The sequence below is a fragment of the Podarcis bocagei genome, assembly GCF_964188305.1.
Source record: "Podarcis bocagei genome assembly, chromosome: 5".
In the NCBI taxonomy this organism is placed as follows: domain Eukaryota; kingdom Metazoa; phylum Chordata; class Lepidosauria; order Squamata; family Lacertidae; genus Podarcis; species Podarcis bocagei.
This window is the reverse complement of record NC_138129.1, coordinates 84,464,177-84,483,590: the sequence shown is the minus strand read 5'-3', so window position 1 is coordinate 84,483,590 and position 19,414 is coordinate 84,464,177. Positions and strand designations below refer to the sequence as shown.

At 40.2% G+C, this 19,414-nt stretch overlaps 1 protein-coding gene and 1 long non-coding RNA gene across 7 annotated transcripts in view; both read left to right on the top strand.

The window, feature by feature from the left end:
- Positions 1 to 19,414, top strand: part of LOC308587179 — a 123,388-nt gene that overhangs the window by 17,296 nt on the left and 86,678 nt on the right. The window lies entirely within an intron of this gene.
- The window catches only part of NEK7 (NIMA related kinase 7), an 84,817-nt gene that overhangs the window by 9,727 nt on the left and 55,676 nt on the right, over positions 1 to 19,414 (top strand). For 3 of the 6 annotated variants that reach the window (XM_081194507.1, XM_081194510.1, XM_081194512.1), the window contains exons 2-3: positions 13,083 to 13,168; positions 17,645 to 17,785. In XM_081194507.1, the coding sequence (XP_081050633.1) occupies positions 13,112 to 13,168; positions 17,645 to 17,785 (198 nt within the window). In that variant the 5' untranslated portion in view covers positions 13,083 to 13,111. Of the gene's footprint in view, positions 1 to 2,787; positions 2,856 to 13,082; positions 13,169 to 17,644; positions 17,786 to 19,414 lie in introns of all 6 variants that reach the window. The other 3 variants (XM_081194508.1, XM_081194509.1, XM_081194511.1) reach the window with 2 other exon arrangements.

The following is a 19,414-nucleotide window of genomic DNA, read 5'->3' as shown; positions in this document are numbered from 1 at the left end:
TACAATACACAATACAAACATACACACACAAATACAAACATGTATAATTTCGAATCCTTTTTTTCTTGAAACTTACTTCACCGACTTCCCCATACCTCCCCTTTCTGCATTCCAATTTCCAAATTTATTTCAGCAAATCCTCCCCCTTAATTTTATCTAATTGTTTCATTTTCTTTTCTTTTACTTAGTCTTTTACAGCTGTAATTCCTTACTTTCTATAACCACAACATTTTAGCACTCATTAATTTTACAATATTTCTTAAGATAAATTTTAAATTTCTTCCAATCTTCTTCCGCCGTCTCTTTCCCCTGGTCTCGGATTCTGCCAGTCATTTCAGCCATTCCCATGCAATCTATCTTTAACCTGAAACTGTTCTTAGCCTGAGCACCACTTTAGCTAATGGGGCCTCCTGCTGCTGCTGCTGTGCCGCCGGAGCACGATTTCTGTTCTCATCCTGTTCAGGGAAGTTTTTAACCCTGATATTTTATTGTATTTTTGGTTTTTATGGAGGCCCAGCCAGATGGGCGGGGTATAAATAATAAATTATTATTATTATTAACCTGAAGCACTATTTCTGGGTTAGCGGAGTCTGTAACCTGAAGCGTATGTAACCTGAGGTACCACTGTAGTGTAGAGTGGCACTAAATACTATAATTTTCCATGTATAAGATGAGGTGTGCGCCCCCCAATTTTTAAAGTTTGAAAACGTGGGTTGTCTTATACATGGAATATAGCAATTAAATATATAAATACATATGGTACTTGCCACTATACATGCTCTGACAGTTGCAGCTCCTCACAGTGGCGAGCTGCGGGGTCTCCGTAGTCTGCTTGACGCCTCCCACTCAGCCCGCCCTCCAGCTGGGAGGGAGGCTGAAGGCGGTCCATTTGTGCTGCGCGGAGTCCACGCGATCGGCGCTGCCGCTCCAGTTGGCTGTGGCGATCAAAGTAATATCACCCCTCTGCGCCTTTCCCGTCATAGAAACCTCGCACCTTTCACCCCTCCTGAGTAACGGCACCTCCCCCCAAAAAAACTCAACAACTCTGGGGCTCCCTCCCAAAAAAGCTCAGCAATTGTCTGGCTCTGCCTGCGAGGGAATAGCTGATAGGCGGCTTGTTTGAGGCGCATGGCTGTCAGTGTTGGTCCGGTGCGTGAACAATTTTCGTCAACAATTCAGGTCAATCTCCCCCCCATTTCTTAATTTGGAGTCCCCAAAAATTGGCATCCAATACACGAAAAAATACGATAACTACAGATGAGCAGATCTGTTCCATAGCCAAATGCCCTTTAGGAATTGATTGATTATTTAATTTCTATTCCGCTTAACATATTAAAACCTAGCTAGTTGAGCGGGGTATAAATAATAAAATAATAATAATTATTATTAAAAATATAAGCTGTGTATAGAAATCTGAAGCAACAGCAGACAATTTAAACAAAATGTTACAAAAATACAGTTACATGTAACAGTGTTTCATTAATACAAATTTAAACACACACACACATATATATCCTACTTTTCTCCATTTTTAGTTTTTTTAAAAATTAAAGTTAAAACCCACACATATAACATGGAGTTGGCTTTCTCTGCTTCTCTTCAAAGTAATAGGAACCTTGGAAGAACCCTACTAGATGCCCTTTTGGTTCACTACAACATTTCAATCTCACAGTGACTAGCCAGGACACTGAGTACAATAGTATTCTGTTACTTGTGGTCCCCAACAACTTGTATCCAGAGGTATATTGCTCCAGTACTATATAGCCATTGATAGCTCTGTGAATAACTCCATGAATTTGTCCTTGCATGTGAGAGAGGGAGAATGGACGTTAATCAGAAGCAGAAAAGTCGTATGTTTTGAGGGAGGAGCCATTAATACCGAAAAGTGTTTCTACTTGATGTTGCCATTAGCAATTAAATGCAATGTTGGGATTGCTTATGAGGTGTGGAGGGGAAGGCAGTGGTCACTGGCCTGAGGCAGTAAAGTGAGGAGCTTTTGAGGAAAGGAGGAACGACTTCTGCTTTAGGGAAGGAAGAGGTAACAGCCTCCCTAGGAAAATCCCCAAGCTACATGTGCAGCAAGCCAGGCCCCCTGGCTATTTTGATTAAGTGAAATGGAGCAGCAAGGAAGGAACCCGAGCTCAGAAATAAAACATTCAGGAGGATAAGCCCCTGTTCCTAGCTCCATATTAGAAAATCAGAATGTTTAAGCAATATTTTCTAGCAGAGCTCAACTTGGAAAACATGTTCACAGTGTAAGCTCAGATGTAGGATAAATATAGAGAATCTCTTTGAGAAGTTGACTTGAGATTTCCCCCCTTCTCAAATTCCAAGCGAATATTATTATGGAATAAACAGACTGCATTCACGAGTTGTAGCCTGGCATTCTCCAAATTAAAGCAAGGATCGTAATCTTGCATCTTATGCTACTTTTAAGTACGTACTAGTTGTGGGTATCTGGACTTAATTACATGTACATATTAGCTGTAGGGATCTGGTTTTATAGTGATGTTTGATTGCAGCCCTTGGGTACAAGAGGAGTTGCCCAACTCCACAGTGGGGAACTTGGAAGGAGTGGAAAAACATCCCTTTGTATCACCGTATCAGAAAAGGCAGCCAAATTCCTCTGTGCTGAGGGCCACATCGTAAATATCATCAATCAAAAGGCGGCTGCAGCTAATTTGCATATCTTATTTGCAGATAATTAATGTGATTTGCATAACTGATTTCATGTCCGTGCCAAGCTACAATTAGTAGACAACATACATTTTATTTTTCTACACATAGATGTCCTTGAGCCAGTCCTTGAGATTACCTTGTTATATGGTTTGGAAAATCAGCTGAGTTGAAAAAAGGTAAAAAATCTTATCCCCTTATGTTACTTGCCTCCAACACTATTTGTAATTCTGTTTTTTTTTTTAATTATTCCTGCGTTCATGAGGGCTAGAAAACTTAGCCTAGACTCAGCACTTGGTTGCATACCATCGCACTTTCTTTGGTTTTAAGTGGGATTTAAGCTAATGCACATTTATGTTGGTTACAAGTTTTATGCTACTGAATGCGGGGATCTGACTTCGATTAGTTTTAAAGGCTCTAGATTGAATTTTATTAATTTTTTTTTGCAGGTTTTGGATATAGGCTAGAGAGACGTATGTTTTGTACTTAGGCAGAAATCCTATCTACACTTACTGTACCTCATTGAGCTCAATACCTTAGCTGAGATCCCAGCATTGCAGGGTGTTGGACTACTAGACGATCCTTGGGTCCCTTCCAACTCTATGATTCTATGATCTCTGCTCTAGTCTATGAGTAGAATATACTGAATTGTACTGTCTAATGTGCTTAAAAAGTTTGGGAATGGTGGAAGAGTTGGTGTGGAAATAGCTCATAGAAAAATTCCATTTTTAATTTTTAAAAAATGTGGAGAGGGAAAGCCTCAGTGAAATCTAGATACGTGTAGCAGATATTTTACATACACACAGCTTTAGATCATGGCCTACACCAGGAATCTAATGTAAAATGAAACTTGTGTCAATGTGCAACCGTGCATGTGCTATCATTCTACCTGAGGGGGAAAGGTGGTAGGCATATATCAATGAGAACCACTTGTAGAGCATCATTAACTACTTCAGTTGCTTCCACTGCAGAATCATAGAATTGTAGAGTTGGAAGGAACCACAAGAGTCATCTAGTCCAACCCCTGAAGAGAGAAGCCAGTCTTTAAACCATACTTTTCTCTTCAGCAGTGGAACACTATTGCAGAAAAAATAATAATGAAGCCCTAGCACTGTGAATAATTCTTCACTGTGTATTTGATTTAAATCTCTATGTGACCAAAAATGTGCTTTAACGTATGTTAAATAGCTTGCATATATGTGTGGCATAATATTTTAATATCACTGGTATAATGATAGTTGGCTACTTGGTATTTTGCATCTTCCCCGCCCCAGACAACCCCCCCCCCCCTTACAGGCTCTATCTGTTTAGAAAGGAGACCATACTTCCAGAAGTGTGCATTTCATAGCTTTGACACCTCTGAATGACATAAAATCATTGTTTTGTTTGCTTGCTTTTGGCTTGTGAACCGAACAATGTTTATTTCTTGAAATGTACCTGACAGGAAAGGGCAGAACATGAAATGCATGTAGGAGAAATGGTTGAATCTTGAGATTAAATCAAAAAACACTCCCCTTAAAATAAAAGTTTTCAGAACTGAAAAGATACTCTCCCTTAATACCAATTACTTCCATTGAAGTGAATGGTGCCACACCACTTGGTATTATTATCACTTGCATTTATAACCTTCCTTTCTTCCATGCAGCTCAAGACAGCATGTATTGTTCTACCCCTGTCCTTTTTATCCTTCCAACAACCATGTGGGGTAGATCAAGGTGAGAGAGACTGCAGTAGGCTCAAAATGACCCAGTCATATCTGGTCCAGCAATTTTGGGGGTGGGGATAATAGTGCCATAGCTCCAATGCTTCTGTATTCCGTGAGATGCCTGTCAGGCCCGACAAGCATTATGCTTATGTGAACAAAATGAAACTTTGTTTTTCTTTTTAGAAAAAGGCAGACATTGTTGCCACTGATTTTCTGCTGTTGTTTACTCTCATCATCTGTTTCTCTCCACTGGCTGTGGTGATGGGGGCTGTTTCCCTTCCCCCCATCCCACAACAACGCCATGGATAGATGAGAAAAATGATGAAGTCGTTGTAGGCCTAATGCTTGAAAATGCAGCTGCCTGGGACCTGGTTTGAAAACTGCTCAGGGGCTCGGCTAGTCTCGATTTGCTGTAATTTCCTTCAATAAATATTTGTTTCCCACTGGCTGTCTACCACAAGTAGAAACAGGATGTTTTAATTTGTGCAACTCAAGGGCTAAGAAAATATTAGGAAGATTGGATATGTGGACTTTATTTCATGTACGCAACTTATTACTATATTTTGAGATCAGAACAACATTTTCCCCAGGTTACAGTGACTGGGTTGGATACTTGCTCTGACATCAGATCTGGGGGACTGTCATATCCTGTCCAAGCATTTTTTGTGTCTTGGGCTGCTGACCAGGGTGTCACTTATATTTGTACAAAAGGTCAATTGAGAAGCTAAGCTTGTGTCTTGTAGCCTGCAGTGGTACAGGAAGAAACAGATGCACAGTAGGGGCACCTTTCAATTTTTTTAGTACATGAAAGAAAATATAAAAATTATCACTGCAGCTAACGATTTGGTCCAAATAATCATATCCTTCTTCAAAATGCACTGATGGTATTTTTCTGACTAAACAACCTTTCAGTGGAGTTATTAACTTGGTTCTGAACAAGTGGTCATCACCATGGCAATGGACAGTAGGAAGGACAGGACAGATCTCTGCCACTGCTCTTCTTGCTACCAACCTCACAGGGTGGGGAGCTCACTGTGAAGATCTAAACATTGAAGACCTATGGTCTGCTGTGGAAGTGTCAATGAGCATCGATTGGCTAGAGCTTTGAGAGCAGCTCACCTAGCCCTACAGCACTTTGCTCCTCTTCTCCAACTCAGCAATGTCCTAATCTGCACGGAATCAACCACAGTGAAATCCAACATCAACAGACAAGGAAACACCCAATCTTGGGAGCTTCAGGCAGAAGCATCCCTCCTCCTTAGCTGGGCAAAACACAACATCCAGTCAATCACAGCTGAGCACATCTTTGGTCTCCTGAACATGCAAGCAGACTGGCTGAGCTAAAGGAAATTGGACCAAGTGCATACATCCGTTTTTCAACAGCTGCTGTCAAAGTTGGGCCAATGCCAAGTGGACCTCTTTGCCTCAGACTGGAATCATCAGCTCCAGTCATCATTGGAGGCATGGAATGCCCTGCTCTCCACATGGCAACCAGGTCTTCTTCTCTCTCCATCATTCTCAGGGTCCTCCAGAAAATCAGAGAAGAGAAAGCAAGAGTTCTCCTCATTACACTTCTTTGCACTCATTCTGGCTTCAGCATCCTTGGTTCCCTAAAAATACTCCGCCTGGCGTTCCCCCCTCCGTGACACTTTACAGAACAGAGCTCCTCTTTCAGAGCCTGATTCTTCATCCAGCTCTCAAGTGGCTCCAGCTGACTGTTTAGAGTTTGAACAGCAATGCCTAACCAAGCTAGACTTACTTGCAGATGTCATTGATATGCTTCTACACTCCAGGAGGCTCTCCACCCCCTGCTTATATCAATCCACCTAGATACCTTTTTGACTCTTGTGTGTGTCCACAAGCCACTCCAAAGAGAAACCAGAAGTTTCCGCCATCCTTTCCTCCATCCTGTCATGACCATCCGCTGCCTGCCTCTCTTCCCATTTGCTCTTGAAAACGATTCCTTAGAGGGGCAACTCTAAAGTGTCCCCTGACCAGCCACATATTCCCATTCTAGGACCTCCACAAGGTGTTTTATAGAAGCTTCCCTTCAAACCACTGGGGAAGGTCTCCCTCAAACTGCCACCCTTCAAGCTTGCCTCATTAGTGGCCATCACTTCAGAATTGCACTCCGAGAGCACTCTTGAACCTTTCACAAAGAGAGGGTTATCATCTGTACCAACCCAGCCTTCCTTCCTGAAGTCGCTGCTGTCGAGAGAAGAGAAAAGAGTTGGCATTCCCTGGACATTTGCAGAACCTTAAAAGTCTACATTGCTCAAACCAAAGAGCTCAGGTGGGCTGAATCCCTCTTCATGTCCTCCCACCCCCATTTATGCACCATTGTTTGCTGGATTGTGCCCAGTGTGACATTTTTGTTGTAACGTAAGATACTTTCATCAGTGACACTAAACTTATTCATCAGGATAATGGTATTGGGGGTTATTGCGTTTTTTTTATTATGTATTTTGTGGTATAATCAGATTTATATTCTGATTTTATCCTGTGAATCACCCTGAGACCTGTGTGTATAGGGCAGTATATAAATTCAATAAATAATGTAAAATAAATATACTTAGCATGATTTTGAAATTTTTTTAGAAGAGGGAGTTATAATCTCTTTAGTCTTACAGAAGCTATTTACGGTAATAACAATATGTAGTATACATCAAGAGATGACCTCTTTGTTGTGACACTGCTAAAATTGCCACCTGTGTTTAACTTTGTAGTGCTTTTTTGAATAATAGAGACTTTTTTTAAAAAAAAAAAGCCACTTACCTTGTGCATATCTGGAATAAAATTCCAGACATATATTTGAATGACTAATCTTGTTATGTCAGTGTTGAATCCACCCCTGCCCCCAAGCAGGCTGTGTAGATAGGTGGGTTTCTTTCCTTGTTTGACATCTGAGCTTCTCAAAATGCTTCCAGATGTAGCTGATTGGGCCTCTGAATCAGAACTGCTCACTGTTTCACACGGTAGCTCTAAATTCAAGGAAGAGGAAGCACCTCTGTTTCTTTGAGTCCTCCCTCTTGCAGTACCTGGTTTTGTCTTACTATTGCTACATACAATACATTGTACAGTACATTGGTACATAGAACAGTTATAGCACAAGATGGGCAGAAAGCTGCTAGGTGTTTCTTCTAATGGGATTTATTAAAAGTGATACCTAAGAAGGTCTGGGTCTGGTCACTCTCTGGATAGGAGACCACCTGAGTGCTTCCTGCGTACTGACTTGAATTACATCATTTAACAAAGATAGGCTACAAAATAAATGAGTGGTACCTGCAACAAAATGTTGCAGCGTGGCCCGCTTAGGTTCAGGATTTTCTGTTTTCCTTTCCACCAAGTTTTCCGAGTCCCCCACCATCCACAACAGTGATCCAGTCTTTTGTAACAATGAGGCATATTCAATGCCCATTAAGCTTTTTGGGGGGTGGGTGTGTCCCCCTTTGGGTTCTTTCCCAAAGTTTCTTTGTACTTACACAAATATATGAGCTCCCCCAAGCCTGGTGACGCCTCCCTCTTATGCATAGATGGTGTTGTTTTCACTGCATAAAGAATGACTCTCTGAACATTGAGATCACTATTAGTATGTGTATTATATGATAAATAAGTGTTTGCTGGCTCCGTGGGCCCAAAGGAAGCGAACACAAGCATTGAACTGATACTAAATAGTAGGCAGTCTGTAACACATTTATCCCCAGTGCTTTTTAAATTTCCTATAATTTTCCTGGGGTAAAAATGAGGTTTGGAAACAAATACAATTCTGCTTGTCCCAAATTATGCTGAGACATTCAAGTCACTTTGAGGGTTCATTTTGAGAACCCATTCTCCAGAGTAAGCACAGTAATTGTGCAGCCTTAATTTTGGTTGCATGCAAATATGTTTTAAAAAACCCTGAAGTCTCTTTTTAAGAGTCCTGCTTAATGTTTTAGGTTGGGCTAATGCCTCCAGACTGTTCAAGTTCTCTGCATGGTTTGCACTGTGCAGCTTTAAAGGAAATGGCACCCCACTCCAAAGAATTTATAACCTAACAAATGGATTAAAATCAGTAGTTGGGGGCCTTTCGGGGGCTAGCCTTGGTTGCATATGGTTTGTTCCCTTGTTCTGATGCTCTAGCTTTGACCTGCAACCCGCAGGTTGAGAATATGTGGATTAGATAGGTGGCATTGCATTCTGGGAATCCCCCAACTTCCCCAAGTGAAACCTGGACATGGGTTCCTCAGTGGTAAGATCGGTAAAACTGGCAAGACCCCCTGAAAGATATTGGTTCTCTCACCACTGATCTTTTCCTGCAGTGTGCAGCTACAGAAGGGTGTTGGATGTGTTCTGTGCTGCAATACTAGTTATTACAATTGAAAATACATAGGGTTATATCTGAGTTCTACAAAGAAATTGATGGACCTAAGTTGGTAATGTACACTGAGCAGAACTAAGATTGGGTGCAACACATGGGATAATAGCCTTTGTGCCTGTAAGTCTGTGGTATCTGGGCAAACGGCCTCTAGGGGTGCAGTTTTCACCAGAATCCTGAACTTCTCTCTCCCCAATATGGGGTCCTGATCTGGATCTGCTGCGTCGTCTAGCGGTTGCTACCTGTAAGGTGGTTTTTTTTTGGGGGGGGGAGGAAAAAGAGAAAGATAGAGATATGCATTTGTATGTTTCCAGTGTCACGTCAAGTGTGATCCTTGTGTCAGTGGCTGGTGGTACGGTGTAACAAGTTGCTCCATCTTAATGAGTCAAAAATTAAAAGGGTTTTCCGGCTGAAGAAAGCCTGAAAACCAACAGGTTACCTAAAACAAATGTAAAACAGAAGTAATAAAATGTGTGCTGTGATTTGCTAGTGGCAAGTTGTAAATGCAAAGCATCGTCCTCACACCTGCAAAAACAATGAAGGAATTAACAACACGCACGCCTTATTTGTTGTATTTATTTTGCTAAAATGTAAGTCTGCCATACTACAAAGCATAGCTGCTTTGCACAGGTGTTACTTTAATATGTATGATAATGGGAAGTTAGAGGAGTTAACAGATAGTTGTTTAGTTCAAATATCAGTCTACCTCTTTATAACTGAAAATTGAAATCAACTCCATCTATTAAATGCTAAGAATACAGCTAAATGGTGAGAACTGATTTTGTTGCCTTCTGTGCCTATACAAGTTCTTTCTTTCTATTTTATATTGTATCTAAACCAGAAATTTAAAAGAACTGTATCTGTAACCGTGTAATTAGCTGAGATATTAATGGGCCTTCTTGCTGAGCATGGACTTTTGCTCTTCCTTTCACATGAACAAGCAAGGAAGCAAACCAACCAACCAACCAACCAACCAACCAACCAACCAACCAGGAAGTCTTTCATATCTTCCAGTTTCATCTGGGAAAGTATGGTTAACAGCTTTGGAATAAGCTGAGCTAGTAAGCAAACTTCAACACTTGGTGTACATGCAAGCAACAGGTGCATACATGTTTCAGCTTAAATTGAGATGAATTGTCCAAACTCACTATAGTCTTCAGCTATGTTATTAGTGGCAGGCATATACTATTGCAAGATTCATGTTGGAGTTCACATGGGGTTATCTTATTTTATGCTAGCAGTAATATTGTGTGGTAGGTCAGGCCAAGAGAAATTTGCTGGAGGACTCCCAGGTATCATCATGGCTAAGCAAAGATTTGAACCCAGGTGCCCCCAAAGTCCAGCACTTGTTCTGCTATGCTACACTGGTGTCATTCTTTCCTGATTAAGATTTTTTAAAAGAGAAATGTGAGATTATTATTGCAAGCTTACATAATAAGATATCAGATCCAATTAGTGATATCCACATCATAGTTTAAGACACTTGTGGCCTTAAATTCCTCTGCAGACTGCTTGGGCATTTAAATTCTGTTTTTTTCAGGCTTGCCTAGACAGAGATCTAATTTTTCCAATGTAGTATTACTGCACTAAGACTTCTTTGTATTTTTGAGCCTTACGTTCAAAAACTTGTTGGGATCTTGCAAGGAGTTGCCAACATTGACCTCATCATGCATCCTAAATAACAGTGTGTTTGCCAAGCGTTGTGGAAAAAAATGTCGCTGCCAGCAATATTTTGGTCTTATCGCCACTTTCAGTTTTTTCTGTGTTTTAGGTGTTCTACTAAATCTTTGGTGTTCCTGTCAGTTAGGAATTAAAGGGTACAATAATGTTTAAGAGATTCTTGGTAAAACCCTCCCCATTTATAAAGTAATCAGAGAGTATACACAGGATGTCCTTTGAAAGATTGTGACTTCTAGACTTTTGAATAAGTGGGCAGAATTATTTTTAAAAGTGTTGGTTGTGCCAAGTCTAAAGCCAATGTTTGCCGCCCTTACCTATTCCTTCTTATTTAGCAGACACTGAGGAAGTGAAGCACTATGTATGAATGTGATGCACTAATTTCCAAAAAGTCTGAAATAAGAGCATTGGAAACTATAGCTTGACCTTCAAGAACACTTTCCATTTTGATTCCTTGCCCCCCACTCCTTGAATGCCCTCTGTATCTGTAACAGAACCTGTTTAGATTGCAGGAAGTTCTAGGGTCACTTCTAAGGTGTGGTCTCCCAGTACATGTGGGACTTTAGCCAGGCTTGTTGGACTCACCATTGACCTACATGACTGACAGGGTAAACCATGTGTTCGAAAACCTATCTGATAGTGTTTTGCATGCGCAGTGACTTTTAAGAAAGTTACTCTGTCACGATGTTCTAGTTGAATGATCGTCTGATAAGTTTCCAGAGAACCTGTGGGGTTTCTCAGCACGCAGTTTGAAAACTAGTCTGAAAGTTGATTATTATTTTTTTAAGAGGAGGGAAATATTTAAAGAGGAGCTTTTGTTAGTTGAATTAAAAACTGTTACATGACAGCCAAGACAAAAATAATGCATAACGAAGCTGGATTGTATGGATGGTAAATTCAGCTTCTGTACCAGCTATTATCTTAAAGATGTGTGCTATTCAATTCATTGTAAAAATGCTAGCAACATTTGTTTTTGAGATGCAAAGTAGATGGGAAAAGCATTTGCTATGGAGCAGTTTTATTGCCACTATTCAACAAAGGGCAAAGACCAATAAGAACAGTTCTGTAGAAAAGCTTTGTTTCTGGTTTAAGAGTTAAAAGGGCAAAATATTGATGTTTCCCTTATTCTGAACGATTTCCACAGCTTAAAAACTCCTGGAAAGAGAAAAAGCATAAAACTGACATTTAAAGAAGTAAGATGATTTACACTATGTCCAAAACTTTGGGTTAGGAAACAGTTTTAAATTTTTTTTTTAAGTAACTTGTCTGTTAAAAAGTGTTTTCCTTTTGATGCTGTTTCCCAATTGGATAGACTCCTTCAGCGTTTCTAGGTTAAAAATATTTGCATTTTTTGTTTTGTTTTAATAAGGATCTGTAGAGAAGCTTTTTTGTTCTTTGTAGCTAGCTGGTTTTTTATATCGATCAGAATGCTTTCACATTTGATTCTGATCTCAGACCTATATGAATAGAAGCAGCGATGTTGAGAGAAAATGACAGGCTACAAAATGTAGTCAATTTTCTTTCTTTTAAATGAGTCCTAATCTTCTCTTACATTCTGCTCCTGGGAAATGTGCATTTGACGAAAAGGATTTTTAAAGGGAATTTTGCTTTTTTATTTTTATTTTTTTAAAAGATAGCAAATGAGTAATATAGAGAGGGGGGAATTATTTTATCTGTGACTGTCTTTTCCATTGGTTTACAGCTGGTGTGTTGGGTTGCAGCCCCACCTAAGTGGGCCACTGTACAGTTGTATGTTATATACAGTTATATGGTTTTAAAAAAGAAAGAAAGGAAAGAAATGGGCCCCCAAATCAATGTTAGGGCTAAAGGTGGGTTGTGGGTCTGAAAAGATTGAAAATCACTTGTCAGGCAAGTGTTGATTTCATTGATTCATGAGCATTCATGTGTGAACTTGCCCTCAGAGGGTTGACCACTTAAAGCAGAGCTTTCCAAACTGTGTGTCGCGACATGTTAGAGTGTCGGCTGCAATGTGTCGGTGTGTATCGCACAAACGCTCCCCACGCTCCTCCTGGGGCTAGAAAGGGGTTAGTTTAACCTCTGGTTTGCTAGTAAACCTGAATTACTGTGTTGTGAAATGATTCCAAACTGAATTACAGTGTCGTGAAATGATGCATGTCTAAAAAGTGTGTCACCAGCATGAAAAGTTTGTAAAGCTCTGACTTAAAGAGTATTTTCATAATGGACTTGAATGTATGAGGACATAATAGGCCACCCCTTAGTTTAACCCCTTAATCCTCCTCTTTCCCTACATGAACCATGCAAATGTAACTTCAGGGTCACACATTTTCCCCCTGCTTACACATTTCTGTGGTCTGACACTGTAACAACAACAACAACAACTTGTTAGTCGCTTGTCACCCAAAGATTTCCAAGCAACTTACAGCAAAGAAAAATATACAATATATAATAACAGAGGAGAAAGGGGGAGGATTCATATAATACATTAATATTTCAAAAAACATAGCATCAGTGGAAAAACAACAACAAAACATACCAGCCAAATAAATAGATGGTAAAGTCCTTTGTCCTGCTTTGTAAAATCCTGTGTAAGCTAATGATGCTATAGAAATAAAACCAAAGAGGAAGGTTATATTCAAAAATATTTAATTGTATCGTATTTTTATAAAGGTCATTCATATTTTTGTACAGGTCACTTGAAAGTGTTGTGATTTGAAACAATGGATGAGCAATCTCAAGGCATGCCAGGCCCTCCTGTTCCTCAATTTCAGCCACAGGTAGGACATTGCATTAGTTGCTCAGACTAGGTAGGAAGGGGTACATTAATGCAGAATTTAAAAGCCCAGAGAACTTACTCTGACTTACATTTTGCCAATGTTATTCTGTTCATTTCCATTACATACTGTAGCCCTAGAATGGTGCTATGGATTTTTTCCCTTTCCATTATTTTTTACTGTTGCAACTTGGACTCCAGTTTGTTTGTTTTTTGTTTGTAACTGTATACTACGTTTTAGGTGAATCACGAATCAGTTCTTATAGAAACATTAACGCAATAAGCATTGGCTAGCTTCAACAACAATACAAAAAACCTTTTTCAGGACTACATTTCTCTTCTTTACCCTGAAGGTAAGCTGGATTTTGAAAAACCCTGTGGTGGCAGTTGTTGACAGAAGTCATGAAGCTAGAGCTCCTATCTGTGATGCTCCATCTTGTCCCCTCAGGGCAATATGGTTCTTGGGTAACCCTTTGGCGGTGACTGAGATTGGTAGAGAGGACCAGTAGGAGCTTTAGGAGTTAGTTGGTGGACAGCTCTGTAAGAACGTCCCTTAAAATTTGAAGCGCAGATGTGCCAGTACAACTCAAATTTCTGTATCATATAATCTTTTTGTGTATCTCCATGGGAATGCTAATATCAAATAGTGACCTGAGAGAGAATGCAGTTTGCTAAATCATAATTGCGTCAGTGCAAATTATGCATTCAGAAGTAAACGAAGAAACAGTAGCAGAACAAAGTTTCTTCTTGGATTTCGAAAAGCATACCAAGAATGAGTTTGTGTAACCCTGTTTTTCAGCGGAGTGTCGGGACAGCAGCAAAAAACAGTCTAATTAAAAGGATGAAATGTTTTTCTGATACATAACAAGTTTTAAGTTACAAACGGGGAGTGGGAAAGTTGTTAACATTCACAGATTTCAGCACAGCTGTTGCTTTGGAATTTGAGCCTATTTACACCTCAGGTGGTAGTCATGTTCAGCTGCTATATACCAGTGGTTTGTCGCCCATACACTAAAAAGTGTGATGGGGAGATGTATGTGTTCAAAGATGATGTGCCCTTATTTTTAGCCAGTCATGACTGTCTGATGTACGTCCACACACTGTGTTTGTATGTGCACATCTTCACTTTGAGGATACCAAAATACCAGTTGAAGGTACTGTCTTAACCAGGATTTCTAAACACCCTTATTTCTTGGTCTGGTTATAAGGGAACCCACCCAGGCTAGCATTAACCATAATTCACATTCGTGTAGGTGTCCAATCCTGAAATAATTTGAACACTGAAATTAATAGCTTTGTGAGTAGGTGATTTCTTTTAGTTTTGAACTGTGTTAGAAGTTTTAATTGCATTATTTTTGCATTGACATGTTGCTGCCCTGGGCTCCTTTGATGGAAGGTGAGGGATATATGTTTTATAAACAACAAAATAAAATAAATAAATAATCCAAAGCATGTTCCTGTGACTGCCTTCTGATCTGCAAACTGCGGTTTGCAGGGAGCCAGCACTGGGTCTGCCCAGAACATGGGAGAGAATGGTTAGGGCCTCAATAATCTAGCTCAATAGATGGATTATGTTATGCCAAAAGCAACACCCCAGCTGAGATGTAGAAGTTGTTGCCACTCCTTTTCTTTTTAATGTGCTGGTCTAAGATGCAGTGTGATCTTTACCAAAATGTATGTAATATGTTCTCTGACCAACTGATGCTCCCATTATGCATGAGTTTATTGCTTTCCCAAATTGCATAGTGGCTGGGAGGGAGGCCCGGGTGATAGTTGGGAGATGTGCAGCTATGTTCCTTCTCATGTCAGGTCTCCACGTCTAAATTGTATGACAAGACAAGGGAGCAGATGAGACAAGCTGTCAGTCAGCCACACTGCCCTTTGAAGAAAGGCCATTGGGGCTGGGTAGGCAGGGGGGGAGGTGCTGCAAATGGGCTGTGAAGTTTACATACACTGCCCACTGTTAAACAGATTACCTCTAATGAAGTGTCTAATGCTCAGGCCATATCAGTCTAATCCTCGGTGGCAGTTCATCCCTCAACTGCCAAAAAAACACCGCCCTCTGGCCCGCTCTCGCCACTCTGGCCGCCAAACACAGGGAGGTGCCCAGTCTTAATAAAGCCAGACAGTGTGTGATCTGACATGCAAATGTAGGTCATTGCATATGTAAATGTGTGATTACAAACCTGCATGCCAAAACACATTAGTGAGACTTTGCTCTCAGCATGCGGTTGTCACACTGCCTTAGTAGTTCACGCTAATGTTTGTCAAGTTACTGTGCAGACAGAGGATGCAATTCCCAATTCAAATTTTGAAATATATGCTGGTTAAACAACCACAAAACCCCGTAGCTTAATGAAGCCACTTCCTGGTTCTCTGCAACGTGAACATTTGAATAATAAGAGAGAACTCCACCAAGTTTCTCTGTTTTTACTCTAAATGCTGCAGATAACCTCATTAAATCTGCATAGGCTTCACTTTGAATATACATAGCTGAATTGCTGCAATACCATCACTATCGAAGCAACAACGTATTTGGATGTAGGTGCTTCTAAGGAACAATAATTTATTTTTGATTGTGTAACTGAGCACCAGGGAGGCAAAAGCCCTAGAATCATTTCTAACACCCGCTGCAGTTCAAAGAAGACTAATTGAGTACTTACAGCATTTAGAATTGCTGCTGTTTTTGCTTTTAAATTGAAATGCAAGGGCACAAAATGACAAAATTGTTGCCGTCCTTCATTTTGTTACTGTTTTTGTTTGGATGCTGCATGTCACAAGGGTATGCAAAACTTTGAAATATAAAATGCTCGGGATACAGAGAACAACCTGGAGTATCACTGACTCTCAGTTTTCTCTCTTATAATCTTTGCTGTCTCCTCCAAAAACAGGAGAAGCCAGTTACAAGTATATATTCTACATCAAATGGAGCATAACCAGCTTCAGAATACAAACAGTTAAATATAATCAAGAACTGTGGATCTTAGAACTCTGAATTTCTGCATCAATTTCCAGATCTCTAAAGCAATCTATTAACGGTTGCTCAGTTTCCATCTCTCAGTAGTAGATAAAGCGTTGGTCACAGATAACATTGCAGGATGCATTTGTGCATGCCTTCAATGCAGACAGAACTTGCTCTGATTCCAGGCCAGTACTAATCCATCTTCTTAAGCTACAATTTTCAGAAGTAATTTGGCCTGGTTTTCCCATCCTTATCTCCTTATCTGTACTGGATCTAGGAAGCTTTCTCATACCTCTTGGATAGAATATCCACTTACGCCTAGGAACTATGTAGACAATGTTAAATTGGCTGACACTCAGAAGCCCATACATGATCAGGTTTCTCTTGAAAATCCACAACTATACATGTATATTTTAACAATATGAGGACCAGACCTGAATCCTTAAAAGGAATACTTACGATATCAGGTGAAATGGGAAGAAACAGTGTTATTGATCACAACTTATCACCCTAGTCTGACTTGTCAGAGGACTTGTCTACAGTAGGGGGAGGACTGTAGGTCTAAGTGCCACTGACAGGAACTCTTGTCTGCAATCCTATGCCCACTTACCTGGAGATAGGCCCCACTGAACTCACTGGGATGTATATCTAAGTAAGCATGTATAGGGTTGGATGTAATTTTCATTTATTTTTGTCAATTGCATTTGTGTGTAAATATTAATATTCATTTATATTCCTTTTTTCAAAAAGTACACAAGGTACCTTTACATAAAACCTAATTAGAACGTGACCCAGAAAGTAAACAATAGAAACAACAGTTTAATATGAAGGCAGATAAAACCATGATTTTAAAAGCCCCACAAATAAAACTGTCCTCAGTCCTCACCTGAAAACAGACTGTGTGGGAACAGTATCAATCTCTCTTGACAGACTATAACAAATTCTAGGTACCAGAGCTGAAAAAGCCTTCTTCTGAGTACCTATCTGGTGCACCTACCTAATCTTGAAGGTATTGGTTAGGAACATTTTGGGAGGATTGGAACCTAAAACCATTTAAGGGTTTGAAGTTCAAAGTCAGGACCTTGGGTTGTGTCTAGAAGAAAACTGCCAACCAGTGACAGTGCAGTATTGACACACAGACACTTGGTGATGTGGTGCAGCTAGGAAAGGGTTAGTTCTCATTTTTTAAACCCAGTAACTTAGAATCCATTCCAAACTGGATGCATACTGACTTTCCAGGGTTAGGAACCTAGGCAGTTCCAAAGCAAACATTAGGAAACTCAGAACAAATACACCCATATAGTTTTTCGAACACTGTGGCTGAGTACTGCTTATTTCTGCCAGTGCACACATACTTGCCTTTTTAAAGCCTCTATACTTGGTGCAGCCAATCTCACATTCATATTCTTAAAGCTAATGGTATAAGCAACTGGCTGTTGGGAGGGGGGAAAGTATGATTGCACATACTCCTCCAGTATTTAAAGTATACCTTATGTTTTCTTGTATCTTTGACTGCAGAAAGCCTTACGACCTGACATGGGCTACAATACTTTAGCAAACTTCCGAATAGAAAAGAAGATTGGCCGTGGACAGTTTAGTGAAGTTTACAGAGCCACATGTTTGTTGGACGGTGTGCCAGTAGCTTTAAAAAAAGTGCAGGTAAGGATGTCTTGAGCAATGCAATGAGAAACTTAGCTACTGCTTTTGGTAAGGCTGCTTAATGTTGTTTTATATATGTCAATAGGTGACCATTATTTTAGAACCTTTGTGTGGGGGGGTTTACTTTATTTTTGCATTTTCCATTTCACAAACCGTAACAACAACAAAAAACAAAATACAGACATCATATCCCCTTTGACTTCTCTGCCCCCCTTTTGTGAATCCTTATGTTTTCATTTTCATTCTGCCTCTTATCACTAAGTCCACTGCTGATTCTAAAACAATTGGAATTAGCATTGTTTTAGAACCTTTGATAAATTCTAAATTGCTGAAATACCGTTTTATGAAACAAATAATCACAATTCTTTATTTATATACTACTTTTCCATAGTAAACTATGGTCAAAGCAGATCACAACACCAAAACGATTACATAATTCACAAGTCATAACAAAATATAAATAATCACATAAGAAATTGGCTACTCTCATATTAATAAAAGTACAATAAAATTGTACAATCCACTGATAACAACTCTTAATAAGATCTAGCAATAAAAATACAAGAACATAACTTACGCACCTGCAAAACTAAATTTTGACCCCCAGCAACAGCAACAACAACCCCCACTCTGATGCTCTCTAGGTAGCAGCAACTTTCATAGCTGGAGTCATTCCGCATCCTGTGCTCTCAGGCCAGGTGAAGGTGGTCCAAACTGAGAGCAGGGACCAGTTCACACAGGACTTTTATCCACCACCCACTACCCAGAGATCTACCCAGGCAGCAAAGTCTCTCACTTCCAGAGGTTGTCTCAGCAGAGTGGGCTTCCGCTTTCTCATGTGCTCTTCTTGGACAATCAAAGCCACAGCATTTATGATGTCAGCAAATCAGGAGTCACATGTATTTTTTACCCCAACAGCATGAACCTGCCCCTCCTGAACCAGGGCCTAGCAGCCTTCGCTTGCTCCCAAGTGCTGCCTTTGGCTGATGGTACCTGTACCTCCCATTCATCAGCCACAACTTTTGTGGCAGTTTTTGCCTTGAAGAAGCCTAGCATCAGCATGTGGCACCTGCAGGCACTTGTGGTATCAGGATTCTTTCAGGGCTTATAGCTGCACTGACACCTGTCCTGAGGCTGCTGAGGCACCATTTAAATTATCCACAATGGCCCCGGTGTCACTCCAGGGCATTGTGGGAAATATAAATGGTGACTCTAGGCCGCCTAGCATGGATTGCTGCACTGCGGCTGCTGTCTTCACCAGATATCCTTCAAAGATATCCTTCGAAACCTGCAGTGTAGGAGGCTATGATGCTATGCAATGGGTAAATGGAAGAAAGATCTAACATTTTTGTAATAGACATAGGATTCAAAATATTTTGGCTCTCTGATTATTGTGCAATGAACTTTAGACATCAAAAAATGTTTCAGATTTGAGCCTTAAAAAAATAGGATGACAAGGCTGGCTGTACTGCTTCTGCCACTGCCACCTAAGGATTTCTGAATGCTTTTCTAACCCTGAATACAATAGCACCACCTCTGTCTTCTTCATGTAGCATTGTGAAGCCGTAAGTTTAAGGTGCCAGGTTTTAAGGGCTGTGCATGTGTTCACTGCCTCTAACTGCAATCTCT